Consider the following 16,904-nt stretch of genomic DNA (forward strand, 5'->3'; position numbering starts at 1 on the left):
TTGTAGCTGAATGGGATGACATATTCTTCATTTAACAGAACAGGCTAAGAAGAATTATATACTCCAAGTGATAAGCTTGGAACTGCTAAAGAAATACCAAAATCCAATTTTTTTCGTCTCTCTAGTCATCTAAACATCCATTAGTCTCTTGAAGGGAACTCATAAATCCTGCAAATTTAGTTTATCTGAAACGAACTCTAACAGTTGTCCTTCCTACTAATCATGTTTTATATCCATTTTATATTTTTCAATATTCAATAAACATGTCTTGCGCTTACTGTACTTGTTAGAAAGTGTCTGTGGTATAGGCTGTGTGAGGACAGTTATTAATCAGCCATTTCAGATGGCTGGCTGGTTAGTTTAGTAAGTGTATTCATTTATCTTTTTTATGTTTTCTTCTTTGTTCTTTCCGTTTATCCAGACTGGAATTGCCTTTGTCCTTTTTGGTTTATTTCTACCAGGTTGTATCAAAAAGGAATTTAACATGTAACAAATGAGGAAGAAAGTGATAGAGGGAAAGGAAAAACCACACCACCCTTTGGGCTTCATTCATTAAAAGATCCTTTGCGTTCTGTCCTCTTAGATCTGCATTAAAAAATAATAATAGAGCGCATTACCTAGCAGTGCTGCTTTAAAGCAGGAGATAATTTACACATTAAAGTGAGATGCAGGTTTAAAAGTAGGACTGTAGGATTGAATTAGAGTTAAGAGTCAGGATGGTACAGTCCTGTGTGAAGATGGTCTTGGTTTCCTGGGGGTGTTTGTCCTTCTGGTGTGTAATGAGACTTGCAGATAACGGTGTGGGGCTGTGATCGAGGTACAGCACTACACTGAGCATAACACAGCAAGTAATGACACTGGGGAAACAAATGTGCATGTCTGCTAGATAAACAACATGAGAAGTTCCTGTTCATCACCTTTAGAGTCCAGGCCTCTAAAGATTAGTATTTCCTGAAAACTTCTGTGTTGGGTTTGCATGACAAGGTCTTGGTAGCCAGAGGGGTTACAGGGGTGGCTTCTGTGAGCAGATGCCAGAAGCTTCCCCCAGGTCCAATAGAGCCAGTGCCAGATGACTTCAAGATGGACCAACCACTGGACAAGTCTGAGCCCATCAGCCACAGTGGTAGCACCTCTGGGTTAATGTATTTAATAAGGTGGGGAGAAATGCTGTGCTGCGAGAGAGAAGTGAGAGTATGAGAGAGGAGTAACTGCAGACACAAGGTCAATGCAGAAAGAGGGGAAGAGATGCTCCAGTTGCCAGAGCAGATTCTCCTGCAGCCTCTGGAGAAGACCATGTAGGCTGTCCCACGTGGAGGATGATGATGGAGTAGAGATTCCACCTGCAGCCCTTAGAGGATCCCATGCTGCAGCAGGTGGATGCCCACAGGAGGCTGTGTGACCCCATGGGACCTGTAGCCTGTGGAGAAAGGAGCCCGTGCCAGAGCAGATTTGCTGGCAGGACTTGTGACCTCATGGGTTACTTAATGCTGGAAGGTGTTTTTAGATTGGAGTGTATTTCTCTTTACCCTACTCTGATTTTGATTATTAATAAATTCAAGTAATTTCCCCAAGTCAAGTCTGCGTTGCCCATGACAGTAGTTGCTGAGTGATCTCCCTGTCTTTATATCAACCCACGAGCCTTTTGTTACATTTTCTCTCCAGCTGAGGAGGAGGAGTGATGGAGCTGCTTGGTGGGCACCTGGCGTCCAGCCAGGGTCAACCTGCCATAAATTCTTACTTTTAGAAGATTCTTTATCCATGCTACAGTCTTACTTTTATGGGTTCACATATTACAGGGAGGCATCTGCCATTTATCAAGACGTTAATGACTAGTAGTTATGTGTCCAGATACTTTGTAACCACCGAGCTGCCCGACAACAGAGGTCACCGAAAGACAAATGACTTCCAAACTGGTTTAAAGATCTCCTTGCACTTTCTCTTTTTAAGAGCACCAGCAAGCTTTCAAACCTTCTGATATTTCCACATTGGGATTATTGTCCCCTCTTTAAAATTCCTAGTACCTGGAGGCTTCCATGATTTACTTATAGTCTTAAAACAACAACAAAAAAAAACCCCTTCCTAACAGAACATCCACTGATTGCTACAGTTATTTAAAGACTAACAATAAAAAATCATAGACTTGGGTCTCCATCAAGGCAGAAATGAAACAGTAACAGAAATTTGCAAGCCTCCTGCTGTGTTAAAAGAGATGGGGATGGGAGAAAGGAAGCTTGGCTGTTTTAGTTGCTGTCAGAGCAGATCTGGGCGAGATGTGCTGATTCATTCATACGTCATCCTGTGGTAAGAGAGTTTCACAAGGTGGAAAGATGAGTGTGAGGTAGAAGTGTGCCCAAGGGGATATCAGCTTTGAGGAGGACCACCAGATAAAGGCATGGATATATGGGAAGCTGTAAGGGGGTGTATTTGGTGGCTGCTAGTCACGTCTCTCTAGGCAGACAGACCTGAAAGGAAGAGACCTTTTCCACAAAGGCGCAACAGCAAATAATATGTCTTCTTACTCAACTTCTTTTGCCATACCCAAGTGTTGGATTGAAAAAAGAAAAAGGAATATAGAATGAGTGTTAATGTAGCAACATGCATTATTGAACTCTTTTTTTTCTACCAAAGAAAAGGAAGGAGGCATTGAGACAGCCTCATCTTTTAGGAGTTTCCCTTCCCTTTAACCAAGAGAAGGGAGCAGTGAAGTGAGATTTCCCTGTATTTAAAAAAAAAAAAATATATATATGTATATATATATATGTGTATATATATATATATGAATTACAGATTCCTAGCTTGGAAAAAAATTGCTCTGCCTTTAGATGCTAACAACTGTGAGGTCCCATCAAACCTCAAGCAAGCCCCTTCTCTTATTGCTGTTCTCCACCCTGCATTCTCAGATGAGGTGGAAATTGATGCCAGCCTCAAAGATGGTCAATGATGCTGAAGATCAAGAATGAAACATGGAGGACTTTTTCTCAGCTGAATTTTCCTTCCACATTATGGTTTAGAAATGTACAGAGGTGTGTATGGACTAATCACTGAGACAGTATGCAAATAAAAGAGGGCATGAAAGAGGATCTGACTGCCAAACTTGATAATGGATGAGTATGAAAAGCATTTTTCTTACACAGAAGGCCTAATGCATACATACATGGAATATACATCAGTTTACTTTTCACAAATCTGATTTTGCTGTTGTTGAATTAAAAGGGAGTTATTGTTTCCTGAAAGGTAGATTCAGGCCTTCAGAGTAAAGTTAATTCATTAGATGTAATTTGGTATTGTCTCTCTTCTTTTTCAGAATGCTTGAGGATGATCTGAAACTCAGCAGTGATGAAGATGACAATGAACAGGTAAGTACAGCTGATATAAGTGCATAGTTGTTTCATCATTTGGGCGTGATTTCATGTTGGTTTACTGTAATTGCATCAAAAGCATTTTGGGGTGCTGCAGAATCCATTAGCTTAAATCTTTTGCTGAATTAACTTTGCGAAGTGGATTAAACTAAAACAAAACATGACTTACTTGCCTTGGCATAAGAAACCACACAAGGCATCACCTAGGAACAGCTACTGTCTGTAGCAGCCTCCACTTGTTTCACAATTAGTTTCTGAAATTGCTGACCTTTTTGGAAGTGGATGTAAAAGGACCACATGAGACCACTATCACAACTGCAGAGTTGGTTTGCACTTTGCAATTCATTTGTACAGTTGCACCTGAGAAGAAGTCTGTAAGTCTTGTTCCAGTCAGTGAGTAAAGGGCTGGGAGTCCATAGTAATCTAGTGATTCCCATTTGTGAGAGGGAGAATCCTCAGTGTGTATAAATCAATATTGAAAGTCTCTCAGCCTACTTGGGACGTTAATGAAGAATCACTTTCAGAAAACTGGATCATGTCATTCTCTATCCTTCCCACTTTATAAATATTTATGGATAATGCAGGGAAATAAAGCGGGTGAAATTTATATTCTCAACATTCTTAACAGAAAAAAGAAGATACTTTGGGTTACATTCATCCTTCATGTTATTTTATATATGCAGTAGGTTCAAATGTATAAATGCCTGCAGTGGAGAGGAAGGCAATGCTGTAATTCAGCATAAGATCATCTGGGAAATGTTAATTATAACTTGAACTTCCTTATTTATTTTTAAACCACCTAAATGTCCTCTTTCAGTGTACCTAATCTGTCCTTTAGGGTCATACCCAGAAAGATTTACCTCCTGGTGTCAGTTGACCCCTTAGTCATACAAGCCAGTATTTTTTAGCACTGAGGTAGACTTGTGCTCTCATCTGAAGCCGAAGGATTAAAAGCCTGGACTTGTGCTGTGTGCTGTTGTACAAACACAGGTTAGGAAAGTAGCAGCTTTCCAGATCTATTGGAAACTTGCCCAAACAGTCCTGTAAAATGACATTGTGATAACCAAGATACCCAAAATGGAAATATATTGTCAGTAAGAGGTACTTTGTTTTCCTAAAGCAGTAGTTTTCTATTGATTTAAGTAAAATTACTCCAAATTTACACAATTTGCACTGCTAAAATGAAATCATGTGCCTCTTACCCAAGGCAGAGTCATGCTCATGAACAGTGGCACATTGTTGCCAGTTCAGGCACTGCAGCCAGAGTTCTTGTGATGTGGTGATGTGCCTGAGCTGTAGGAAGCCTCAGGCTGCACCAAAACTCCATGTGACTTTCCAGTAAAACCATTCATAGCACAAGCTGTTGACAGACAAGAGAGCACAAGGACCCCTGATGCAGTTTCTTACAATCTTATAGTACATAGAAAATGTTTTTCCTTTTGGAAAATGTGACGGATTATAGTCTGAATATAAACATAAAGACTGAAGATCATGTAAAAAGTAAAGGTACTGTCTGGACAGGGAGCACACTGAGCATATTTCTTAATTCCCTGCACTTCAAGGGAAACCTTCACCTTTCCCATGTACCCCACGTGTGTACGTTTGCATCTCTTTTATTTGAATTAAAAATAAAGGATATAGGTAAAATTACATACATTACAGGAATAAATCTCACACCTTTTAGGTTTCTTGAATGAATGCCTGTATGTTTCTGTCATACGCTGCATCCAAGACTCAGGCCTTGCAAAGCTAAGCGCCGTGGCTCTGCTGCATCACTTGCACATTACACTGGCAGAGCCTTCACTTTAGTAGCTTCTGCCATATCTCTTTAAAGAGAGGGGATTGGAAATGGAAAGAAAGATTGATCTGGCCCACTGGTTACACATAGAAACATCAACAGTCACTGCAATGGTTTTTAACTGCAAGATATTTTTTCCCAGAAGTGTATAAAATATTAATTCATGAGGGACAGACAAGCAATTACAGTATGTGAATTTTACTGTGTTGAATGCTCAGCTGGGCAGCCCAAGGTTAGAAGAATCAGGGTTTTTTTATTAACATAAAGATTTTGCAGTCATATGTCCACTGTAATTCAGCTGTACACACATGCACACTCTGACAGGGAGAGAAAAGAGTAAAACTCTCAGCTCAAATCCATTCTAATAGTATATGCAACATTTCTATAAGGAAATGGAATCGTTGTCTTGACAATCTTTCTGAATTAGTTTCTTTGCTATAGGCTTGCAGTCAGTGTGAAGCATTGGTATCACTTTTGTTAATAAAAACACAGTATATAAAAATTAAGTTTTTTATCTTCTGACCTGTATTTTAGGGAAATTTAAATTCTTTTAGAACAGAGGTCAGTAGGGAGCCTTAGGATTTGTCCTTTGAGATTTGCTAGGAACCCTCCAGTCTTTACATGGCAGGGGCAGTAGTGACACTGATCCATAAATGCACCTTGATCTGAACTTTTAGAGAATATCTATAGTATGTGGAGAGAGTTTGATCTATCAGCCTGTCTTCTGAGACTGCCAGTAGTCTATTTGTCATGGTGGAAGATTGTTAGAAGCTTGTCTGCAAGAAACAAAGCTCTTCTGTCTTATTCTCTCACTCCTGTGAACAAGCACACTTACTTCTGATCTGTATTGCATTTATTTAAGGGTCTATGGACCTTGTGTTCTTTCCGGTGTTAAACATGTCCTTCCTTTTCTCCCCAACACTCATGAAAGCTCCAGACAGTCATCTAATTAAGCAGTTGAGTGTGATTTCTGGATAAGAACAGGTTGAAGTCCATGGAAGGTATTTATTCCATAGATAGTATTATCAAGGCAGCACTGAACGTGCTGCCCACCTTTAGCATTCACTTTTCGAACAGAATTTTGAATGACTGGAAATTGTTCTTAAGTGTTAAACATGATCTAGAGAACCCTCCAATGTAAGTGCTAGGTCTTTTTTCGTTTGGCTAAGCAGAGTTAAGGCATGCATGACAATGGCCTAGCCTAGCAATGCATCACCAAGATGAAGATTGCTGGAAGGAGGCTGTACACTTTTACCCAAGAGGGCTTAAGAGGCTTCAGTAAGAGCTGACTGGAAATCCAAACTGCTAGTGCCAGACTGCTGCAGATTACACGGAAACCTGGTAGTTTCCCTCTCCTTTTAGACTACTGATAGCTGTGGGCTTGATGTAGAAGTTGTCGAGTGAATTTCTTTGGGCAGTGACATGCAGGAGGTCCAATGAAATTTTCATTGCATGTCCCTTCAGACTTCAGATCTGTAAAGATTTGGACAATATTGATCTTTGCAGTAGAGCATGAGGCAAGTTACTAGTTACTTCACTCCCATCATCATTTTTTGTGCCTTACTTGGAGACAATGCAGTTATCCCCTACATCTAGCACATGTAAACACATCCCACAGTATCCTCAGAGTAGACAGTTTGGAGCTGGCCATATGACACATGATTTGTCCCATAGACAAAATGCTGATTCTTGTTGTGGTGTGATTTGGGATTAAAGACACAGAGAAAACGATGGGTTAGATCTGGAATCAATTTTCATTTACAGCTGAGAAGCAGTTATTGATGCTGTGCTCACAGTTCAATAAAAGATCTAAAGATATAGACCTTGTGTTTCTCTTTCAATATAAGCAGCATAATCAGTCTCAAATGTTTTTACAAAGAAAATTGTATTGACAGTTTTATTAAAATTGCTGTCTTTAAAGTTTTAAGTTATCCACAATTTGACCTACTTGAATGGTTTTTAATATGCACACTGACCAACCCAATAGATTTTTATGTCACGTATTTATAATACCAAGTACACATCTGTTTAATGTATTATTTGAAAGATATTGTTACATTTAAGCATTGCCTGGATTGTAAAGTCTTGTAGTGTTGCAGAGAGGAGCATTGGCAAATGCATCAGTATTGCATTCAGAAGCCCTGCTGCACAGGAGTTTCAGACTGGCTGCAAGAGATACAGTCAAAGCAGGTGACAGACATGTTGTTAGTAAAGCCATTAGATGACAAGGCATTTCAGAGGTGCTAATGTTAACAGTCTTCTGTGAGGAAGGACAGAGCTTTTAGATGGCTTTATGACTCTGTTAAAAAAAAATACATCAGAAATTAGGGAGAGAAGTGAAGAGTTTTAATTAATAGCTCAGTTCAGCTAAAAGAGCTTAGATAAAACACAGGTTAGTATTTTTGTTCTTTAAAGCACCTCTGTATAATTCAAATTAGCTCTGAGCTCAGAGGCATCCAAATGAGTTGTGCCTGGATACAGTATTTTAAGTAGCTGTAGCGTACCCAATTTTCTTTAGCCAGCTCCTCTTTGTTCTTCTGCCTAAGGAATAGTCCTGTTAACCTTTGAAACGCGTACTTAATGTAAAGCACATTGCCAGCGTTCTGTGTGTTTTTGAACCAAGGAAACTTTGATACTAGTTACAGACCTGCTCCATTTTCAGTATTTTATGTGTATAGTGGTTTTGGCAGAACAAATCAATACAACGTTTTCTTTTATATTTGATTTTTTTTTCTTCCTTCCCTTAATGATTGCCACTTTATTACTGCTTCTCTGATAACCATACAAACACAAGACATGCATACAGTCCATGGCCCTGCTCTGCCACTTGTATTTTACAGAGATAATTCTTTTCTGCTAGGTTAGTATTAGGTAATTACATACAAAATGTTTGACTTTCTAGCTGAGTCTAAAACGATGATCAGCCATAGGCTGAGCTTTGAATTCTTATAATGCAAACTGAGCTTTCAAAACCTTTACTCAATTTAAATTTTTTATAAGTTTATGAAATTCTAAGACGTGGTAGGCTTCATCGTATCATGTAAACACTTTTTAAAGTGGAACGGTGACCACTTTCCCTGTAACAATAGATATCCTTTCCTGTTGTAATTTTCCCCGTTTCTTTGCTGGATCCTGAACAAGCTGTTTACCTCCCCAAGGTTTCTCTACATTTCCATTTACTTTGTTATCAGCAGAAAGGCTGAAGAACAGCTCTTCAGTAATGACATCAATACTGCACACACAGCAAGAGAGGTCATCTTGTCAAAGCTATAGAAAAATCAGATGGATTAGGATGAAACTAGGTGCAAAATAACTTTGATAGAGTCTTTTAATGTAAACAGTTTATCTGTCATTGGGTTCCATTGAAATCCCAGAGCCACGCAGCATCAGTTGTAGCCACAGCAGCATGTGCTTTGATAAAGAGCCCACATTTCAGTGTTTAAGATCTACAGTCACGTTTTATAATTGTAGGGAAATGTTTTCATTAAGCCATTAATGAAAACAGAAGCTATTAGGATAATACAGCCATTCTCCAACCTTGTCAGTCTATAACCATGAAAAATCCTTTTATGAAGATACGTCTCTTCTTACTATCTCAGTCCATTTTAATTGATATTCAAATTATTTTATTCTGCACAACACTAGTTGAAACAACCTTATATCATCAACTGTATAAAATGAAGACACAAGCTTCCGTCAGACAAATCTTTGGTAATAAGAGATTTGATGGCTGACATATCTAAAGTCATAACTCACATGGCAGTGAAGTAGGTTCATACTTGTTTATTATCAGCAGAAGCTTTCTGTAGCCACTCTGAGATCTGGGCTGAGCTCACTGCAGTTCTGACTGAAAAAAACCATGGGACACCACTGAAACGCAGTGTTAGCAAAAGCTTTTCACTTGCTCAAACTCACAGAATCTCACATAATTGTTTCTGCACATGTTGTTATTGTGGAGGACATCCATCAGGGAGGAAGGGGATTAATACAACAAATGATTGCTGTGCAGTGCACAGTACTACAGAGCAACAACATCAAGTTTGTCCAGGCAGGTTGCAGCCATGGTCTTACCTGGTCTCTGGGGCAACAGCTGCCTCAGCCAGCACAGGAGCTGGGGCAGCTCTGTCCCTCCCACTGACTTGCCTTTTCCATGCATTTTCCAGTATGCTCTGGCAGTTCAGTGTCTCAAAAACATGCCACCACAGTAGAGAAAATAATACAGGGAAAGAAGATGCTGGCAGGCAGGCAGCCCTGACAAAGGGGGAATGAAATGCCTTAGTCGAAAAGATGGATAAGTGGGCTGCAAGAAGTTCTCTCCTCACTTCCCCACAGTAAGAAGGCCCTTCAGAGCCCCTCAGAGCTATCTTAACCAGCTGTTTCTCTTGGGTTCAGTTTTTCATGCTACCAGCCTGAAGCAGCCAGGCTCTGGCAGCCATACCATAAAACATTGTTCACCTGAAGGAGAGGCTTTAAAACCACCCGATGCCTCCATCACTAATTAAATCGAGGTGGAAAAGCCATTTGTTCCTCAGTACAGCAGTAAGGACCAGCTGCTGGAGATCAGCCAGCCTCTTTGGGGTGGGAGAGGGGAGGGACATGCAGCTTTCAGCCCACAGGATGGGTCATGTACTCTGTGTGTGTGCACGCAGCTTATGTACACATTTCTTTGTAAAGGAGTCTTTATTATAAGCATAGAGGAAAGATATATTTCCCCAGGGTCTCTTGCTATGTGTGCCACTTATGCAAAAGCCCTGTATTGTTTTGGCAGCAAGCAGAGGCAGCAGTAGGTGAGATAATTGATTGACACAAACGTTGTTGTTAAGAGAAAAGCCAGACTTGACCATAGTGTCCTATAAAAATAAGTCTGAAGTCTGTGGTATCTGTGGGCCATCTCAGTGCTCAACACTCACTAATCCAACCACATAGGAAACATTTATCTCCCTTTTCTCTTCAAAAGGAGAGTGTGATTTTTATCCTGCATGCCTTGTAAAGCATGTTGGTAAGGAAAGTGTCTGGCTTTCTTACACTGCCCATCTGCAGTGTCACTCTTTTGTAGAAGCCCAAGCAAACGCCTGTGAACTTCAAAATCCAAATTCCTGGGAGTGTTTCACACCAGTAAAGGATAGCACTAGTGCTGGCTTTGAAACTGGGGGGGTGGCTGCAAAAGTCTTGTAGGTGGCCAGAACAAGCGTAAAGTAGGTGATGAAAAGGGCATGATAAATCCAGTAATTAGCTTCTGTCAGCCAGAATAAGGGGGAAGAAGTGAAAGTTGATCTCCCCTGGAGATATTCCAGAAGGAGAACAGTAATGAGAACTAAACACCTTAATTTTTCTTACGATGAATGCGTCTGCCACTGAAAGGTTTGCTGGGGTTGGTGCTCCATTCTGTGCCAGCAGGATGAATCTTCCCAGAACGGACCTTCTGCCTGCTTGAAGGGACAGGTCAGGACCACAGGGTGACAGTGCAATTGATTTGGGCTGGGTGTTCTCACAAAGAGCGTGCCTGCTTTACAAAATCACTGATCCTGTGGCAATACTATTACATACATTTTTTGGAGCAGTGCAATTTAGTAATTGGCTAAGTCATCTGAGCAATGTTCTAAACCAGACCAATGTCAGCAAAGAGTTATTTCATGTGTGTTTACCTCTGTTACCTCTGCTGCCTGTTTGTAATAGATTTAACATTCAGTATAGATGTAATAGTATAAATTAAAATCCTTAAAGTCTTTAGTCCCACACAGGAAATAAATGGGCAGCATGAACAATAGCAACATCAATTCATATCTTCCAGTGCTGCCACTGCTGATACTCTTTGACTCTGCCCTTGTACCTCTCAAGTCTAGGGAACTATTCATTGATTTGGAGGAGGGAAGAGACCAAGGGTAGGTTGGACTCTGAAGGAATGAGGTAAAGGTCTTTGCCACAGAGGAAAATCTAAGGGCATAAACTGCACATGAGCAGGGTAAATGGGCTGTTTCCAGGATGTCTGCCTATGCTCCTCTCCATTATGAGGCAGCGAGCTCTAACTTGTGTGAACATTGCAAAAGTAACAATTGGACATTGCATGCTAAAAGGGCACCTCTTTATAAGACCTCAAAACATCAGCGCTGTCTGGGTAAGTTCCAGGGATGGAGATACAAAGAATTACTGTCCTGCTCAAAGAGGGAAACTGAGGAATACAGAGGTTGTGGAGACTGACTCCAGCTGCACTGGGAGGTTGCAGGAAATTATTTCAGTCTAGCCTTTTGCTGCTTAGTTCTTGAGAGAAGCTCAGGGAAGACTTTGTTTCTCTTATAAATGTTGCTTGACCTTTTCTTTGTTTCTTTTGCCTCCTCAAGACTTTTAATCATGTGATAAACATGTTGTAATGCAGCTATGGAGTAAACCCAACAAAGAATGGATTTTTTCTTTAATCTATTAGCCATCTGGAGGGTTGAACCAAAGACACATTTTAGAAAAATCACCAAGAAATAAAATAATGGCAAGCACTGAGCTTTATTCCTAGCTAGATGTTATACATATTCAGAATAGGATTATCATCTGCTAAACCTAGGTCATTTGTAATGAATTTGTAACAAATTATTTGCCAGGAATTGATGATTCAAACCAGAATGTCAATGTAGAATTTTTTCCTGAAGCACAGACCACTCAGTACAATTTTCTTAACTTTTCCCATCGCTCCATATTTGTTTTTCAAATAAAACAATTCTTAGGGAAAATCAGGCATAGCTCTAGCCAGGAGTTTGGTTCTCTGCCACAGAATTCTGCAATGACCAAGTCAATTGCTGTTGTCAGGGCAGTCAAATCTGCCAGAGCTCATGAGACACTGATTAGGATTCATAAAGCAACTTGAAAATGTTTTGTAGGACTACAGAAGTCGAATCAGGAGAATTTGTACTGCCATACTACACTTTCTGCTTTGGTCAGTAGAGGAGTCAAAATCAGTACAATTAGCAGCCAGCACAGGTGAGCTGAGTTGGCCATAGGTGTTTTGCATACCAGGTGATGTCATGCCCCCATAAAAGGGGCTGGGAGGAGAGGTTCACACAGTTCTGGGAAGGGGTCAGTTTTGGCAGGGTTTCTGGTTTGTTGTTGAGTTGGTGCAGTGCTCTTATCACCTTGCCAGGTTAGTACAGCACTTCCTGTTTATTTCTGTGTGTTCTGTGCCTGGCTCTGTTGTTGCTCCTGTTGTTCCATGTCAGTAACTGTCCTTACCCCAGTCTGTGGGGTGTTGTCTGGTTCTTCTCCCAGGGATGTATGACCGAGTGGTGCTTGGAGCTCAGCTGCTGCCTGGGGCTGAACCACCACAGCAGCTTCTTATTCAAAAGCATTTTTGAGAGTCTAGCCTATACCAAAATTAATGGGGAAGAAAAGCACTGCTTTGAGCTTCTTCAGTCAAGATACATTGGTACTGAAGTCCAGGCTGTGCCTAAATTAGGTGTACACGTTATATGAGTTATCTTTGAGGAAAGTTTGTTCACTGGCTGATAACTGTTGCAGTTTGTCTTGAAAAGGTCCCCTCAAAGCATAGTACACACTCAGTGTGTGTAGCTTTTTTCTCTGTTTCTTAAAAAAATAATATGAAATAGTACTTTAAGTGAGGCAAGTGGCTGTGATTTTCATTGCACTCTTCCTTAGTTTGTTTTCCACCTTTGACCTGATGAAAATGTAGGCATTTAGGAAAAAATAATGACAGAAGCCCAAATGGTGTTGTTTAATTAAAAGCAGTTCACTTACATCAAGGGTGAAGGTGACTCCTTAAGCCAGACAGACTGGTTTAGGTTTGGTCACGTGAACTCTTGTTTTTCATTTTATCCAGCTTCCACAGCACCAACTGAAATTAATTTTCCAGTATTTCAAGTATTCTTGAGCATCTCTCTATGAAGCCATGAAGGTTACTGCATTGCTCAAAGCAATGATGAGAAGAAGCTCTCTGTGGTTCCTACACAGCGAGAGTTCAATGAACCATTCTGATTTGTAGATACCACATGCTTGGTGACTTGATATTTCAAAAAGTGGATCTTAGATGATCCCTCCCACATGTTTGGCTTCTGAAGGAGAAATATTCCTTTTTGTCAAAATACAGCATGATGAGGAGAGTATCTTCACCACTGCTTTTGATCCTACATACAGTAACATTGGTCTTTCTGTCCTCGAGGTGAGCCTGACCCGGAACATCACACACAGAATCTCAAATGCAAGGTTGCCAACTTCATGTCAAATGCAATTAGCAGGAAAAAACAGATTCTCCTCTGTTGACATTAGGGGACAGGTAGAGGAGAGTGTAACCAATGAAGTAAAGAATGAAAAGAAAAAAAGGGAGCACAGCACACATATTTATACATGTATCATCACGTACTCATTGTTGAGCTTTCTGATTCCCACCACAGTTCTGGATGGTTTGTTTGCTTCACACCACGTTCTCTCTTCCAACTGTTTCACTGCAGAATCAGAACACAATACAGTACAGTCAATAGGTAGTGGGTTTTGGTTGGTTATTTACAATCATAGGTAAGGCATTCTGTATAAGAGCATGGCATAACTTCCAAGACAAATCTATGAAGATGTGTGTGTATATATATAAAACTCATCTGATGTGAAAAGTTTGTTTTTATTGGACCCTACAAAGTGTCTCCTCTCTATGTAGAGGGCAGAACAGCATGGTAGTTTGGAAACCTGTGTTCAGTCACTTAGCTCTTCACCCAAGCATAGGAGCTGGTTAGAAAGCAGGAGATCAACCTAAATGAGATTTGCTGCAGCTCATTGAAAAAATTGAAGCATGAAGGCCTTGCTTCTAGTGCCAGAGTGTTTGATGGCATGAAGATGGCATCTGTCTCACCCTCACTTTGAGGCTTGCCGAATGCCTCGGGCAGCTGATTGGTGCTTCTGAAGCAAGAGGTTGAGGATGTGTTTTTAAAAAATACTTTTTTGTCTAATCTTATTTCCTTGAAGTTAATACTTTTCCCTTAGAATCCTGGATTTTCAGTTATGTGATGGAAAATATGTACTTTATTTGTGTAGCAGACACTTCCCCCTTAACACCTGACCAAAAATCAAATTTGCCTTCTGCAGATGCCAATTATTTACCTTTGGTGTTTTTGAGTCAGTGTCTTGTCGCCTGATTCTCCTCAGGTCTTTGGGTTGTGGGAAAGTTGCAGTAACTGGCATACTTCTGGTTCTTGTTATCCAAAAGCCAGTCTGACAATTTATAGTGATGAAGAAAAGCATATTTTTTTACATTTAGCTGTCCTTTTGCACAGTCTATAAGCAGTTTATGCTTATTTCCATGATTAATCTTTTGTGTAATAAATACCTGCTAACAAAATAGCTTTGAGGGTATATTCATGCTGCAGATGATATAAAGCACCGTGCAGGTGGTTCTTGAACAAAACAAATAGCACCAAAATCAGGGGTAATGCAACATAAGAGGTAAGAGTCATTCACAGTTATAAAAGTCATGGGAAAACATCCCCGGGCAAGTACTCTCTGATGGATGATCCTTTGTATTTTACTGCTTTTCATGTATTCTTCATCTTCTTCCTTCTTATCCAGTGCTAGAGTCAGCTGTTGAAATAAGGTCTTAGAGAGCAGAGGCACAATTATGGAAAGGCCATAATTGTAAAAAAAGAAATCAGAAGGAAATTACAATTTAAAGTGGAATGATTGTCTAGTTCACTCTGGCTTCCATTTTCTAATCATCCTAAATTATTTTAATGCATATTTTCAAGCTCAAAATTAGCAAAGGTCCCATGATGTAATTCTCCTAACACCCATTGAATATTACATTATACCAGTTGAATTTCATTCCAATCTTTAGCAGCATCATCTCCCACTCAGGGCACGTGCATCATGTTTTAGGGACCTCCTACCTGCTCTGTTTCTAGATGATACTTTTAATATATGAAGTGTAGGAATAGTTGTGGAGTTAAAACCAGTTTCTTACTTGTAAATGCCTAGAAATATAAAATTAAAAAAGATAACTCTTAAAACAAGTTTGTCTTTGAAATATCTTAAATTAATAATCAAAAGCTCACATCAAGACTAAAACAAATCAAGCTCAGTCATGAAGATGAGAAACAGGAATTATTAACTGAGTAGCGAGGCTGATGGAGGCTCAATGAGATCATTTTGTTCAAAGATTAAAGGCGATGAACACTGAAATAGTTGAGGAGGATGGCTATGAACACATCTGACTAGAGCTGCTAAATTCAGTAATGATCAAAAGTTAATTATCAAAGCAGAGAGAACTACTCAACACAGATGATTTGAGTCAATAGCTAAGCAGCCCAGAAAAAAAGTAATTTGGAAGAAGTATTTTCCTATAATGAAGTTATATAAAAGACGTACATTTCAAAGAAACCTGCCTAAAACAAGATTGTATTCTTCCTGATCAGAGAAAAATAATTAGCTCTAATTGACAGACCTGCTGCACACCAAATATTTTCAAACAATATGTTTCTGCATCAAAGCTTAATGTGTAGAGTTACTCAATGTCACTTTGATTTTGCCTTCCTTTATCTTCTGCCACTGGGCATGCTCATGATATCTCAACAAATACGCTTTGAAAAATGAATGAGCAACACCTACAAGAAAAATAAAAGCAGAAGGCCAGATCCTGCATTTCTTTCTCAGATGGAATCCCTCACATGAGGTCTCTGCTGTGTTTAACATCACTGTGGTCCCACGGAGGGGCAAACTGAATCATTTGTAATAGGAAATGACCAGTTGCTTGATTCTCCATCATTAAAATGGGCTGTCACATGAATTAACCTGAGCATTTGCAGTATTCATCTAAACCTCTGTATAACTGAGGATGTGTGTGAAGGACACTATCCCTCCAGCACTTGCCTTTTCTTGAGAGCTAGTAAAGTGCCTTCACCCAGTAACAAAGGGCAAATAATGTGGAAATTCTCCATGAAAAAAATGGAAGGAAAGATGTGCTAGAATGTTCAGGTCAAAGAAAATAATATATATCTATAATTCTTTCTTACTAAAGCTGCCACATTTCTTTCAGAGTAAACAGTTGCCATCAACGTAGCTAAGTAGTTAGAAATCAAGCACCCAGTTTAGACTCTGCTCTTTAATATTCTATGACTTTGACATTGCCAGTTCTCACTGCCTGAAATATCTTCATCTTCTTTAATCTTTCATGTAAACAGTTTAGCTCACACCATCACGCACATGCTCTCCAGAATATCTTCTGCTTTACTTTGTATTAGAATCGACTGCATTTTTATTATTCACTTGTGATCCTAGGCACTCTCCACTTCTGTTTTCTTTATTGGTATTTTGGCATCAGGGTTTTTGTAGTGAATTTTGAATAATTCAGGGGAAAAAAACCCTGATCTAGATGCAAGTTTCACATGCTTGAACTCAGAATTGTTATAGTCCAGCTATTTACCATATAGAAGGGTCAAGCAAAATATCACTTTACAGTCAAAAAAACCCCTCTGTCTTTGTGGAAGGCTGTTCTTGAGTTTTAAAAATAATTCTGGTTCCCTGCAGGATGGGACTGAAACTTGGCATTTAGTGGGAGGCTTGGGAAACCAAAATGCCATTTTTGATGGCATTATAATCCATTTTAAATTAAGCATTTGTGTGTTGTTACATGTAGTTTATTACTCAGAAAGATTTCTTAATAACGTGCTTCTGACTTCATTTGCACGTGGCAGATGAAAAAAGGGAGATTGGGGAGAGTATCATTGGAAAGATGCACAACTCACATTATCTCACTAATGAGGCAGGGA

The 16,904-nt window shown here is 39.7% G+C and overlaps 1 protein-coding gene across 1 annotated transcript in view; it reads left to right on the plus strand.

The window, feature by feature from the left end:
* The window catches only part of AFF2 (ALF transcription elongation factor 2), a gene marked incomplete at its 5' end in the record, with an annotated part of 336,961 nt that overhangs the window by 245,564 nt on the left and 74,493 nt on the right, over positions 1-16,904 (plus strand). The window contains one exon of the mRNA XM_084269157.1: positions 3,305-3,356. Coding sequence (XP_084125283.1) covers positions 3,305-3,356 — 52 coding nt within the window. The remainder of the gene's footprint in view (positions 1-3,304; positions 3,357-16,904) is intronic.

The sequence above is a fragment of the Gallinula chloropus genome (assembly GCF_964237585.1).
Source record: "Gallinula chloropus genome assembly, chromosome: 11".
Lineage (NCBI taxonomy): Eukaryota > Metazoa > Chordata > Aves > Gruiformes > Rallidae > Gallinula > Gallinula chloropus.